We start from the raw sequence: 14168 nt of genomic DNA, 5'->3' as shown, positions 1-14168 counted from the left end.
GGCTCTCGATCTTCTCCCCGCATTGCACTAGAGAATTTTCCCGATTGAGAAAGCCTTGCGAGTCCCCGCGTTTGTGTTACTCGTGGATAAATATAACCTGATTGACAGTGCTTAAATATAGTTAGGGCAAACCTCGGTATGTATGACAACGTATATGATCATCATACTTGATCATTGTTCGATCATGGAAGCATAGCTACCTGAATGAGATATATAGTACGAGCGGGTACAGCAATATATAGGAAGATCCTATAGATTGAATTATTATACTATATTTATATGCATAATAGAAGTAGTAGAGTGTAGTTTCCTAGATCGCTGGACTCTTTCCCCTCAACTTGCCACTTGCCATATTCCTTCAAGAAAATCGTGAAAACCCACTCAAGGGTCTGGAGAACCATCCCATCAACCCACCGGACTTATTTTCTTCTTTTTCCTGTCCCCCTTCTGGCTGTTCTACTGTCTCAATCACGCGTTGTTCCTTGGTTTGCGTTTGTGAGAGCTGAGTAAGCATCTGTTGTTGTAACTGTTGTTGATGCTTCATTTCCTGCACCTCCGACTTGAGTTCTTCGAACAGGTCCGCAATACGGCCACTGAAAGCGTCGTGGTGATCGGGCTCAGTGGCGCGAGCATGGTACTCAGCCATCTTTTCTTGCACGAGCTGCGACATCGACACCTTGAGGCCCTTGGATTCACGAGCTTTTTGTGCCACTTTGGCCTTCGCAGCTTCCTTCTCTCTCTTGATCGCTCGGGCGGTTGCTTCATCCCTTGCCTCCATAGCCTCTTCCATACTCTCCTGAAGGTCGGCAATCTCCCTGTCGTATTTCTTCTTGATCTTCAAGAGCTCTGCCTGGACGTACTGACCGGCATCCGTTTCGTCCAGTGTCTTCCTTTCATCAACCAGCTCGTGCACGATGTGCAAGACTACCTCTTCATTTCGCTTGACCAGTGAAGACACAATGGTTGAGGCACTCTCTGCAGAACCGTCATGTTCCATGACATTGCCACCTTCTGCAATGATGGTCTTCCAGAATTCATTCTCCAGTTCGGTTTGTCTCCGGTGCCCAATTGCCTGATCTGCCTCTGTTGGTCCTAGGTCTTCCCACATGGTGGTGACCAGCACGACCCCGGCGAAGCTGCGGGTTCCACACAGCTTCTCAAACATGTGAAGGTTTTTCATTGCAGACCCTCCCAGACGAGGATCTGTGATGCGATGCAGGTAGACAACGCCCACGAGACGCCAGCGCTTCTCATGAATCATTGCGAGAAAGCATGAAATCTCTTTGAGGATCTCCGTATCCGAGCGGTCGGTATCGTCGAATCCGGGGGTATCGAGAAGGATCACAGTGTTCTTCTTTTCCGGGTGCGTAAAGCTGAACATGTCTATGTGGGTGGTGTCTGCAAGCTCATTCTTTCAGTACTGTCTCCATCATAACCATGGAAGGAGCGTACTCACGCGATTGAAGATTATGCCCTATCCCGACGGGTTGATCGGCGAGGAGGGATATCAAGGAGCTCTTTCCAGATCCAGTGACCCCCATGACTGCTATTACGACAGTATCCTCTCTGGGGATATGTTGTTAACATCCAGCGAGTCTTCAGAGATGATTGGCTTTTCTTACTGTTGGGACTGGTCTTTCCCTCGCAAGTCGGGATTCTCGTCCTTGGATTGCCGCGGAGATGGTTCTTCCACTGCTACCGATATTCGTCTCTTTGTTTTGGGCACTGGTTCGGTCGAAGTTCTGCGTATACCTGGTTGTTTTGAAAAGTACCCTTTGGTCGACATCGTGGTATGTTGAATCGATAGTCAAGTCAAGTCCCTATGTCGATAGGAGGATGTATTTTTGGATCAAATCTAAGAAATTGGAATGACCAAAAAAATATTTGAAAGCTACTCGGAGGGAAAAATACAAACGAGAGAGAGAGAGAGAGAGAGAGAGAGATGTCGGAGAATATTTCAGGACATCTAAAATGATAAGAGTGTAGAAAAAGAAAGGAGGGAAGTGGCCTTAGGCAATGGTCAAGGCCCAACTTGATGCCCCTAGGCAGCTGCACCTTCTGACTTGTTCTTGGTCTCGCCTCGTCTCAGAACCCAAGCTGAGTTGGCAGTACCACTCATAACGCTCCCACTTTCACTCCCTTGTTCGCTGCGTGTCACCATAGGCAAGCTGGGGCGCAGCTAACATGTGAAGCAATGTGGGTTCGGTGTTTGTTGTTCTTTTTTCTCCTACTCTTCTCATTACGCAACTGAGACTAATAAATATTATAAGGCAGCAAAAAACGGGTTAGACAGAATGACACGTCAAGTGAAACCGTGTCCATGATGGGCTTAAGAGGGCTAATGATCATTCCATCTAGCTTAAATGCACTTTCCAGTCTTCAGCGAAGAACCGGAGAATTTAAAAACATCCTCTAGCCTTTTCTCTAAGTCCCACAGACACTCATTACGGACATACTGCAAATTAAAACCCCCTCTTATTTTCCACTATAACGGCTCCGGGATTGAATTTCAAGATGCATTCGGAGTCAGAGTCAGGTTATGAGTCTCAGCTCTCCGGGGACGAAGCATCTCCAGGATCCTATGGAAAAGGACATGACGATGTACAGCTGCCGGATATCACGTACGTATTCGATGCATATTCCAAAAAGGTCCACTCATGGTCTTACTCACCTCGTTCTTTTACTTGATATCTATAGTCCAAACGACCGCGTCATCGCAGTCATGGGGATCACAGGTGTTGGGAAGAGCACGTTTATCTCTCATTTTAACCAAGATGCCCTCGTGGGGGATAGTTTACTGTCTTGTGAGTCCTTTTCTTCGTTCTTACTTCTTTCGTTTTTCGCTTCTCTTTTCGCTTACAAGTGCTCTACTCACCACAATGCGACAGGCACATCTGAAGTGGGTATCCACAAAGCGCAAATCGGCAATCAGCGAATATTCCTCATCGATACGCCCGGCTTTGACGACTCCACGCGGTCCGATACGGACGTTCTCGTTGAAATTGCTGACTGGCTGAGGTTCTCGTACAATGAGAATATCAAGCTGGCCGGGATCATCTATCTCCACCGAATAAAGGACGTCCGTATGGGAGGGGCATCCATCCGAAATCTCCTGATGTTCAGGAAACTGTGCGGCGAGCAATGTCTCGGCGGCGTTGTTCTTGCAACAACGATGTGGAGCAATCCCCCATCTGACAAGGAGGTCAAGCGCGAGGGCCAGCTAAAGTCGGAGAGGAAATTCTGGGGGGAGATGATTGGGCATGGCAGCCGCGTCTTCCGCCAGGATAATGGAATCACCTCTGCGACCGAGATCATCCAGTACATCCTGAGCCGCCCGCATAATGTCACACTGAGAATCCAGGAAGAGATGGCCAGCGGCAAGTCGTTAGGTGAGACGGCAGCAGGCAAGGAAGTTCAGGCAGAGGTCGAGCGGTTGAAGGCGAGATACGAGAGGCAGCTGAACGAACTCCGAAAAGAGATGAAGGAGGCTGAACGGCGACAGGACCTGAATCATAAGAAGGAGATTGCAGCTGTCCGGGCAGAGCTCGAAGAGGAGTTGAATAGCAACAAACAGCAGCAAAACATCTTACGTATGGACATCGACGAGCTACGCAAACAACGGGACGCCGAGAGGGAGACGATGTATCAACAGGAAATGGCCCACAAAGAAGTCCTTTACCAGCGAGACGCCGATATCCGAGTCCTGAGAGCCAAGGACGATTATGAATTACGGTTAATGGAGCTGGAAACACAGATGGCCCATGAGAGGAGCCGGAAAAGTGCATGCATAATGATGTAGCTGGTCGTGGTCCTTGGGTGGCTATGATTTATTATTATTACCTCTTACGATACACTCTTTGGGTGGACTTTTCTATTTTTGGTCTCTCATATTTATTTACATAGCATAGCGTGTTTTTAGGATAGGCCTTTTCAAAATATTAATGAAATTTTGTTTTTTTTTTTTTTTTTTTTTAAATTTATAAGTATACATCTTTTGTTTCGAACTGGTGGGACACTAGAATAATACATCTATGACTATCTTATTGGGTGTTAATGCGCTACGTGGACGCCCCAATCAGGCCGACAGTTATAGTCATCACTTCTTTTTTTAAGGCACCGGACCTTCGGATGTCTTTACTTCCGTCTAGCAAATCCTTAGCAGGGAGTAAACACACCATGCGATATCGATTCCTGCCTGGCAAGAACATCAAGTTAGAGACCATAGTTGTATCGCTTCATTTCTCGCCACCATCTGGGATCCATACTTGATTTGATTGGTACAAGTAGCTAGCTGCCACGTCAAGTTTGCCTTGTTTCTTGCCTCTCTTCCTAACCCTCACGTTAATCAACGGCTAGAACCCAAAGCCCAATTTTTGTCGATCTTTATCTCTGATGTCATTGTGCATATACATACAGGAATTCGTTCCAAATCATATAGTTAAAAATTGAGAGGTCTTGGATGATCATTTGGTGAGGCTACTTGGGACTGCAGACTACAACGCCTCAATTTTCATACATCCCCTATTGTCCTATGAGCTAGATAGAGTTGTCGCCTCACTTCATGCAGACCATTCCTTGTCCAACTTGCTTCGACCAGCGGTCAGCTGGGCGAGCGAAGCAACGGTAGCACGGCCCATGATATCGAAGACGGCAACGTCAGCTTGCATCTCCTTCGAGAACCAACTGCGAAGTTCAACGGCGACAAGCGAGTCGACGCCGTACTCATGCAACGGCTTGTCCTTGTCGATATCGCTTTCGGAAAGTGATAACACTTTGCAAAGTTTCAATGTCAGGGCCTCGACTATCAACGCGGTCGCTTCTGCCAGCGATGCGGCGCTCTGAAACGCTGCTGCAATATTCACACCACGGCCCTGGCCGAGCTGGTCACCGTGGAATGCTTCCTTAGGTTTCAGGAATCCGAAGAGTGGTTTTTCAAGCCAATAGGCTCTTCCTGCGCCCCGTTCCATTACCGCTGGAAATATACCGATTGAAGTCTGACAGTTTAGACCTAAATCCAGAGATTTCGCAGGATTACAGTAGGAGTCAAGCAGAGCATGGAATTGGGCTTCAGAGACTGGCTCCAACACCGAGTTGTTTTGCACCATCTCCCTCAGTCTGGGATCCTTTGTAATCGCGCCGGCAAAGGTAAACAGGCCAAGATCAAGGGAGGTCGCCCGCTCACCGATTCCAACCCGGTATCGAGCAAGTGCATCTTGGAAGGTGTTTCCAGCACCGTAGTTTGCCTGTCCTCTAGATCCAATCACTCCGTTTATCGAGGACAGCATGATGAAGAAGTCCATTCCCCGTGGAAGAAGCTCGTGGAGGTTCCATGATCCTTGCACCTTAGGGCTAACTGCGGTTTGCCAGGCAGTGTATGACATATCTTCGAATGAAACATCCTACGGTGGTGTTAGTACACGAAATACCTCTTGAGGAGTATGACTTACGTGTAGCACCATTGCGCCCTGGATGCAGCCCTTGATTGGGGGCATGTGCGCTTGACATTCATCAAGCGATCTGCACAGCGATTGAGTGTCATTGACGTTGCAGGCTGGAGCTAGGACTTTTACTCCTTGAGTAGATAGTTTATCAAGTAGCTTTTGTCCCTCGGGACTGTTTCCACCAGACCGTGATAGCAGGAGGAGGTTTCGCGCCCCACGAGTCACCAGCCAGTTAACAGCATTCTGACCGAGTCCGCCTAGTCCGCCCGAGACAACATACGTTGCGCTAGAGTCGAACCGAGAGTTCGGTTTAGGCTTCAATACCGTCTGATATACAAGTTAGCCAGCTTTATACTAACACAATGAGGCGTGGATATATCCTCAAACTAACCATAACCAAATCGTCTTTCCGCATCTCAATCACTAGCTTGCCATGATGCTTTCCACCTTGCATTTGTCGGAAGGCTTTTTCTATTTCTGCGACTCCATATGTGGTAACCGGGCTGGGTGGTTGCAACTTTCCCTCGACGAGCAACTCGAAGATCGCATTTAATGCAGATACACAAGCATCCGGGCGGTCCCTTGCCCAATATCCCAGGTCTAGACCGATGAACGTCGTATTATTTAGAAATTGGGCCATTGGGAGTTTGCTGTTTGATAGAATGTCTTTTTTGCCGATCTCAACAAATCTTCCGTACGGGGCGATACATTCCCATGACTTAAGGAGACTTTCACCGGAGAGCGAATTAAAGATTATGTCAACCCCTTTTCCTGAGGTTCGGTGATGGATCGCCTTGGAGAAATACGTCGATCTGCTGGAGTATATATGAGACTCAGGGAGTCCATAAGTTTCCATGAGGAATGCCTTCTTGCTTTCAGACCCGACTGTAGTAAAGACTTGGGCTCCAAAGTGCTTTGCGATCTGTATTGCTGCTTGGCCTGTGCCGCCAGCCCCGGAATGAACTAGGACCGACTCCCCAGGCTGGATTCGTGCGAGCTCCTTCAGCCCCATATATGCAGTAATGAAGTTTGCGGGGATAGTGGCCGCAGCGGGTAGTGAAACCCCACCAGGGACATGAATGACTGGCTCGGACTCTTGAAACCGGAGATGTGTCGAGTAGCAGTCAGGCAGGAAACCGACAACTCTATCTCCTTTCTTGAACTTGCGGCAGGCTGTACCAACGCGCGTAATAATACCACTGCATTCTAAACCAATACTCCCGATGTTAAGCTGGTCCAGGGCTACAAGGACGTCACGGAAGTTGACACCGACGCAGCCCACCTCAAGCTCTACTTCGTTGGCCGCAAGAGGCCGATCGCTCCATTCGGCCTCGGTGAACCGGAAACCGCCCGTCATGCTGGAAGATGCAGCATCAAGACTCAGTGGGGTTCCACAGCCGAGTGGCCTCATTATGGCTTTCTGTGAGTTTGTCTGAACAGAAATGGCGTTGTTCAGAGACGGATGGTTCACTATGCGCCCAACATGCAATATCCCCTGATGCTCGGTATATTCCATATCAACAAGGGGGGAGTCTGAGGACAGAATATGAGAGATGATATTTAGCACTAGCTGAGAGTGAGGGTATCCTTCCGTTTGTTGGCGTTCGAGCGAAAGAATGTAGCGATCTCGGCTCCTGTCTTCTTCATCCAGTACTCTAAACAGACCCTCAACCAGGTGAAGATGCGGCTGCCCAAAGTCTTTGCCCCCTCCACCAGTGATCCAAAGAGTGGACCCGGGTGACAGGAAGAGAGCCTTAAGTCTCGTATACAGACTCTCGTGCATTTCAGACAGTACCGGCGTGCCGTATTCGAGCAGGTAGACTCTTAACAAATCATCAGAAGACCCCGTTTCATCAAGCGAGACACATTCAACTATTGAGTCTGTAAGCCCGCGACATCCCTGAACGAGTAACTGTGATAGTTCAACTTGAGATCTGTCAGTCGGATCATGGACTATTTGGATATGTGGGCGTCCGGAAACCGTTGGGGACTCTTGGGTGGCAGTGGTGATGATAATGGAATTCTCATGGCAGGTTGCCTCCTCAAAGTCAGGGAAGACAAGGTCACATCCTGAGAATCCGGTTTGTGTCAGAAGCGCATGCCACTGTGCCTCGTCTATGCAGGGGCTCAGCGAGCGATAGGGTTCATGTCCTTTTTATGTCAGCGATCCAATCACTAGTCCCTGATACGATCTCAACTAACCTAGCCACCATCCCTCAAGAAGCCCGAACACGTATGCGGAACGGGCAGGGTTAGTCATTTCATTCATGATCAGCTTCCCACCACTTATCGCGGTTATCAGCAAACTCAACGATCCTCAAGGGGTGGCTGCTTTCATTTCAACTTACGGTTTGAGAAGCCTTCGGACATGAGTTAACGTCTTAATCAAGTCCGACGTGGCATGCAATACCTATAAATATGTGTCTTAATATATGCATTTAGAGCGGTAGAGGCGAAGAACACAGCTGGGTTACATACCAACGAAGCGACAACCATATCATATGTGCCGCATTCGAAACCTTGCTCCTCTGGGTCATGTTCAATATTGAGGGTGCTAAACCCCATTTGATCTGCCTCTCTAGCGAATTGCTCTGCTGCCTCGCCAAAGAATGAACGTGAGATATCCGTATAATCCCAGTGAGCATATCTTGGAGACTTTGCACCATCCTGCCCGCGCCCCAATGTTCGTAAGAATATGCTAGTAGCGGATCCTGTTCCTGCCCCTATCTCAAGGATCTTCATCTGCGGATTTGCATGCGATAGAATCTCGAGGTACGCCGTTATTCGCCTGGAACTGTTTGCACAATCAAGCTTGGGGCCTCATGGGTTAGCTCTAGGTGTGACTGATACGCAGAGTCGGACTTACCGCATCATAGTAATGGTCGTTAATGAGTCCACCAGTAAAGATAAATTCTAGAGGGTCCAGCTCCTCACACAGAAGTTTTGTGAGATTTTGAGCAATACTCACCAAGAACTTCCCCTGCTTGTTCCTCTCAGAAAGCCATATCTCTAAATTCTGGATGTACTTCGCATCATGAAAACGGCTGCTCCAAGGTTCCGAGGAAAATAATAGGCGACCGTCGCTCAACAACCTCTTTTGGGTAGCTGCCCATTCGAGATATTTTTTAAAGTGCGGCTTACTGGGCGTCTGGGCTCCTTTGGTCAGGGTATCGAGGGCTTCTAAAAGACGCGCAAGCAGTATGAAGTCCACTCCCGTGAAGAAATCTTCGGGCGTTGAAGGATCCCCGTATGCCTTTCGGCAGACCTGGTCAATTTCATTGTTTTTCAGCAACCTGATCTCTGGCTTCCATTCGATCTGATGACAAAGATTGTCGGATTGGTTTGTTTCGGGTCCTACACCATCATTAACTGCGGTACATCTCAGCGCATCCACAGTAATTATTGCGCTTCCTAGTTGATCATCAAAAGCAGTGATGCTTGCAGATATGTCTGAGTTTGTGGATGCTTCTACCTTGGTGTAGACCTTTAAGTTACCATGAGAAACATTGAGGCCATCGACAGATAACGCTATGTTCCGGATGTGCGTTGGGATGGCGGTTGGTATGACCTCGGCACCGCATCTTGTCGTGGGCCAAAGAGCCGTCTGAATTAGAGCATCGAGAGCTGTAGGGTGGATTGTCTCATTCAGGGTTGACGGGCTGTTGCTTATTTCGCCAGTAACACATGTGTAGTCATTTGGGTCGACACTCAAGGCAGCGATTCGTTGGAATGCGTCACCATAGCCATAACCACATTTTTCCAGGTGAGAGTAGAGCTCCTGTACTCGGGCGTGGGAGCTACATCTTTGGCTCGCTTGTAGATATGACTGAATCTGTTGGCTGTTTAACTCTCGTTGCAGGTGGCTACTGTCCACAGGATCTGGCTTCTCTGGATGATACGTCATCTGGATAGAGCCTGTACAGTTCGACACCCACGATGAACCTGTATTCATGTAGAGTCGAAATTCATACCAATGTGATGCTGCAGACATAAGCTCCTTTACCGGATTCATACTAAATGCTGTTTCCACGACCTCATTTTGTCCATGGATTGGGATCGCAGCATGGAGAGCAACGTCCCTGATATTGAAGCCTGAGATCCGACGGCCCTCGCTTGCTAACTGTTTGGCTGCCTCAACAGCCATAACGATCATTCCAGCTGCTGGGTATATTGTCGTACCGTTGATCTACCAACACAAGGTATTCTCGTCAGCGCATCATATACACACTGCAGGCATCGCTTCCTTGCATTCATCTCTAGTAGAAATTGGTCAATGTGGAGGGACTCACCTGATGATCTCGGACCCAGGGCATTTCAGATAACCTGATAATATTCCTCCATCGTGGTTCAAGAGGGTTCCAGTTAGGATCTGGTGAACCCAGAAGGTCATTTTTACCTATTCTAGGCAGTCTGTGATTTCTGCTTATCTGGCTCTCATGCCAGTAAGTCTTGCTATGGTTGAAGGGATATTCCGGAAGATCTGATAGTGACTTCAACAGGCCTTCTTCCCCAGAAGTATTCAGTTTATTCACAGCTCCAAGATCAATCGAGTATCCAGCTGCATGCAAATAGCCAGCCATTGTCATGACAGTATCCGTTGCCGGCACGCCCCGCACCAGAAGTGAATAATATACAACGGACTGTCGGTTTAAATTATCCAGGTTCTCTTTAATAGGGGCTTGGAGCGCTGAATGTGGGCCAAGCTCAACTAAGTGATGGATTTGCAGCGCCCTCCGATGACTCCGATCAAGCTTTAGTTTAGGGGTCTCTGCCTTTGAGCAGAGAGTAGATAAAGCATCGGAGAACTTCACCGGGGAAACCATATTTTGCACCCAGTACTCCGGCTCCCTCAGGCTTTCTGGATTAACCCAGGTGCCTGTGACCGAGGACACCATCTCCACGAAAGTACCTTTCTCTGTGCCTTTGTCCAGCTTCCCCATGGCGGTCCGATATTGTGACGCAATTTCATGCATCTGGAACGAGTGGTAAGCAACCTTGACCTTCAACTTTCGGCAGAAGATGTCGTGTACATCGAGAGTTGATTTGAGCATATCAATCTGCGTCTCCTCGCCAGATATCGTCACGCTTTTAGGGCTATTGATACACGCCACTGTCAATCTCAAAATTTCGTACTTATTAGCTATTTTCTCGAAGTATGGCTCAACCTCTTTTGGGGGCAATGCTACCGCTAGCATTGACCCCTTCACATAGCTAGATTTCTCTAACTGGCTGCTCCATCTCCCACGGTAAAAAGCAATTTTCCAAGCGGAGCGTCTATCTATAGCGGAGATACAGTACCTATATTGGGTTAGACTATGCGAATAAAGGATCATGAAGCATTCTCCTAGAACATACGCAGCTGCGATTTCCCCAGCCGAGTGGCCCGCGACAGCCTTGGGTGTAATCTTGAAGTGCGAGAGAAGGTCAACCAAGCCAACCTGGAGTGCAGTACAAAGCGGCTGGCTGTATTCTGTCTTGTTTACATTGGACAACTCCTCCGGCTTTTGGAGTTCCTCTAAGCATCCACTCCGTTTTAGATCACTGCTATCACTTCTCGAAATGCGGCGTGGACATACCTAAGAGATCCCATTGGCATCCCAAGCTGCGGAGATACCTATTGGCTTCTTGGATGCTATGGAGGAAAACAGGGTAATTGTTAAGGAGCTCACGACCCATGGCGTACCATTGTGCTCCTTGCTACCCAAAGTCAGTTCCATTGTATTGGACTGGGATTAAGGTGGCTCACCCCAGTGAATATGAATGCCAGATTGGGCGATGAGACCGACCGACATGGGCGAGCAAATTTATCCACTACTACTGACCAGTCATCCGATGGTTTCACAGTGACAAATGTTCTCCATAAGTGATGGCTTCTTCTACTAGTTAGTGTGTATGCTAGATTATTCAGGTACGCTGTCCTTTTGCTATCTGGGACCTGGAGTGATGAGAAGTACGATCTCCAGCTATCTTGAATGCGAGAAATTCCGTTCTCATCTGCAGCTGACCAGACAAGCACCTTTGCCTCATCGGATAATTCTTCCCGTATCCCATTTGTGCTACCATAGTCTAAGCACGGGACCTTGGGATGGGCAGCTGTATCGTGTTTTCCGTTAAGGTCATGGGTCTGGAGATAATTCAAGGCATCGTCCAGCACAATGTGAATATTGGATCCGCCAAAGCCAAAGGAGCTGACTGAGGCCCTTCTCAATCCAACAACAGGCCAGGTCACGGGGCTTTGAGGGACCTACGGTTATTAGTGCAAATGCTTACAAGGTATTATGGCCCACGGCCACAGACCTTTATATGAAAGAACTCATCGTCAATCCGGTGGTTTAGTTTCTCTAAGCCTGCATTTGGGGGAATGATTCCTTTTTCTAAGGCAAGAACAACCTTGATCACTCCAGCCACACCACTTGCGCCCTCCAAATGGCCAACGGAAGATTTTACAGATCCTCTGTATTGAGTCTCAGCATTGGTAATAGCCTCGATATGGGATCCACCAAACTTACATGTAAAGCGGATCATTCGCTGTCCGGTATTTGCGGAAGATGCCTCCAATTGCGCGGGCTTCGATTGGATCTCCAACGGTTGTGCCTAGAAAATTTGTTCATATTAGATTCCACGTGGCAACCAGTGACCTTTCTACTATACCTGTTCCATGAGCTTCAAAATATCGCGTCGTTGCTAGATCAAGCCCTCCTTTCTTATAAGTATCGAGGATCAATTTCTCTTGCATGGCACCACTAGGCTGCATGATCCCCGGTGTGCGTCCATCCTGATTCGAAGCGGAGGATCGGATGACGGCTCTTATAGTATCACCATGGCCAATTGCTTCTTCCAGAGGTCGAATCACTAATACGCCAACGCCCTCACCTCGAGCATAGCCATTTCCACGTTGATCAAAACTATATGAGCGACTATCCTTCGACAGGAGGCCTAGATTATCAAGACATAGGCTCATTTCCAATGACAGGATTGTGTTGCTACCAATGGCTAAACCCTATCCAGCGAGTTAGCAGACTGTGGGCGTTGCTAGTATAGTTATGTGATAGATACCATGGAAGAGTTTCCGCTCCATATAGATTGACAGGCTAAATCAATCGCCATCAAACCGCTAGAGCAGGCAGTATCAACAGTAGCACTCGGTCCCTGCAGGTTAAAGAACCAACTAACGCGGTTCGACAGCATATTCATGGATGTCCCAGTAGCATGCCATTTTGGCAATGTCATGGGATCCTTGACTTGTAACGTGTGATAATCATGAGAAAAGCTTCCGGTGAAGACACACGTTTTAGAGCCAGACGCTTCTTCGACGGTAATTCCTGCGTTCTCCAACGCGCGATAAGATGTCTCTAATATTAACCTCTGTTGCGGATCCATTGCTTCTGCCTCGGTGGCATTGATTGTAAAGAATCCAGCGTCAAACGCGCCCAAGTCTCCAGTCATAAAGTTGCCTCCTCGTAAAGACAGGTGGTCTAGACGCTCACGATCTGGATGATGCAATGCGCCAATATTGAGCCGATCCGATGGGAACTCGCTCGCGGTGGCCCTCCCCTCCAGAAGCATCTTCCAAAAGGCATCTGGTGTTATCGCGTCCCCGGGAAACTTGAGCGATAGACCAATGATTGCAAGCGGCGGCAAGCTCTGCTCTTGATATGTTGCCATGATTAAGATATATAATCTGAAATAAAGCGGTTATCATAAGAGTTAGGCAGACTATGAACAAGTACAAATGATTGTAGCGCTGTACTAAGTCCGCAGACACTCCGCGGGTCCTGCGAACTTATAGGGTGATTGTCGGTATGTAGTATTCCTGCATGCTATCCAGACACTTAGACAGGCATGTGTCCTCTAAATTCGGTTACATGCGATTAGACCTCGAGCATAACTACGTCAATATTGGCATTATGTCTCATTGCCAGTTGTGTGAATCGGAGAATGTATTGTACACTTGTCACTGCCCCGCCACGTCACTTGCCTGCCGGAGGATATTCCAGTATGCAGGTATATATGCCCTATCATATCGCTATTGAGCTCTACCCAATCGGGATTGATCGTAGACGCTTGAAGATCAAGTGAAGAGTAACGTATCTTCATTATTGGAAAGTATTGACTTTTCAAGATAGGTATATTGCACAAGTTCCATGCAAGCCACATCACATTGGTCACTTGCTTTGCAGAGGCCTACACCAATAACTGATCACCCCAACACATCGAGAATTCGTATTCTTGATGATTACCACCTTTCGGGGCCAATATCGAGGTTGGCATGGACTAGTAACTACCTCAGTTGGCCATTCCGATTTCCAAGGGGTTTCTCTCCACCATTCCAGCCCCCATAAGGCTTCCCATTCAAGTAGGGTAGTCCTTTTCTTTTGAGAAATCAAAGAAAACAAGGCAAGGGATAAGCACTAGTGCATGCAATATTGGCTGAATATGACGTGGTATCCTTGTCACGGAATATCTTCTCCGTGAAGCATCGCATCAGACACAGTTACTTTGAATAAACTCTTTCAATGCCTTCGTGGCTGTCCTGTACATGTTTTGATTCCTGCCGTAAGAAGTAATCCACGTGTCTATAAATTTTTTATGGCTATATAGCTCAAACTGAGTTGGTTAAACCACGCTTGTCTCACCCTAAATCAATCACCTTTCTTCTCCCTTTGGAACAAGACATAGGAGGTAGTAAAGATTGTGTCAACCGCTTCAAAGCTCTTATATCTATCT

The 14168-nt window shown here is 47.8% G+C and overlaps 3 protein-coding genes across 3 annotated transcripts; 1 reads left to right on the top strand and 2 right to left on the bottom strand.

Annotated features, from left to right (window-relative positions):
* Positions 1-239: 239 nt before the first annotated feature.
* BDW43DRAFT_272061 (P-loop containing nucleoside triphosphate hydrolase protein) lies at positions 240-1968 on the bottom strand. The gene is made up of 3 exons (XM_032041496.1): positions 1623-1968; positions 1457-1566; positions 240-1398 (listed from the first exon to the last, which is right to left on the bottom strand). The coding sequence occupies exons 1-3, from the start codon at positions 1784-1786 to the stop codon at positions 359-361; spliced, it is 1314 nt and encodes a 437-aa protein (XP_031901815.1). The 5' UTR covers positions 1787-1968; the 3' UTR covers positions 240-358.
* A 546-nt stretch (positions 1969-2514) lies between these two features.
* Positions 2515-3799, top strand: BDW43DRAFT_309807 (P-loop containing nucleoside triphosphate hydrolase protein; the record flags this gene model as incomplete). The annotated part of the gene is made up of 3 exons (XM_032046779.1): positions 2515-2621; positions 2698-2804; positions 2889-3799. 3 exons carry the CDS (start codon positions 2515-2517, stop codon positions 3797-3799), a joined length of 1125 nt encoding a protein of 374 aa, XP_031901814.1.
* Positions 3800-4238: 439 nt separating this feature from the next.
* Positions 4239-13106, bottom strand: BDW43DRAFT_318618 (type I polyketide synthase; the record flags this gene model as incomplete). The annotated part of the gene is made up of 14 exons (XM_032048734.1): positions 4239-5399; positions 5448-5727; positions 5801-7592; positions 7644-7726; positions 7790-7851; positions 7920-8252; positions 8308-9627; positions 9731-10739; positions 10797-10956; positions 11018-11138; positions 11188-11685; positions 11739-11924; positions 12088-12441; positions 12498-13106. The coding sequence occupies 14 exons, from the start codon at positions 13104-13106 to the stop codon at positions 4560-4562; spliced, it is 7647 nt and encodes a 2548-aa protein (XP_031901813.1). The 3' UTR covers positions 4239-4559.
* Positions 13107-14168: the final 1062 nt, after the last annotated feature.

This window comes from Aspergillus alliaceus (assembly GCF_009176365.1).
Source record: "Aspergillus alliaceus strain CBS 536.65 unplaced genomic scaffold BDW43scaffold_14, whole genome shotgun sequence".
Lineage (NCBI taxonomy): Eukaryota > Fungi > Ascomycota > Eurotiomycetes > Eurotiales > Aspergillaceae > Aspergillus > Aspergillus alliaceus.
The sequence above is the reverse complement of the archived record's forward strand: the minus strand, read 5'-3'. Positions and strand labels throughout refer to the sequence as shown.

Coding starts and splice junctions, on each gene's coding strand:
- BDW43DRAFT_272061 (XM_032041496.1), bottom strand. CDS start 1,786: ATGTCGACCAAAGGGTACTTTTCAAAACAACCAGGTATACGCAGAACT. Junction 1,567..1,622: donor GGGAAAGACCAGTCCCAACA/GTAAGAAAAGCC, acceptor ACATATCCCCAG/AGAGGATACTGTCGTAATAG. Junction 1,399..1,456: donor AGGGCATAATCTTCAATCGC/GTGAGTACGCTC, acceptor ATGAGCTTGCAG/ACACCACCCACATAGACATG.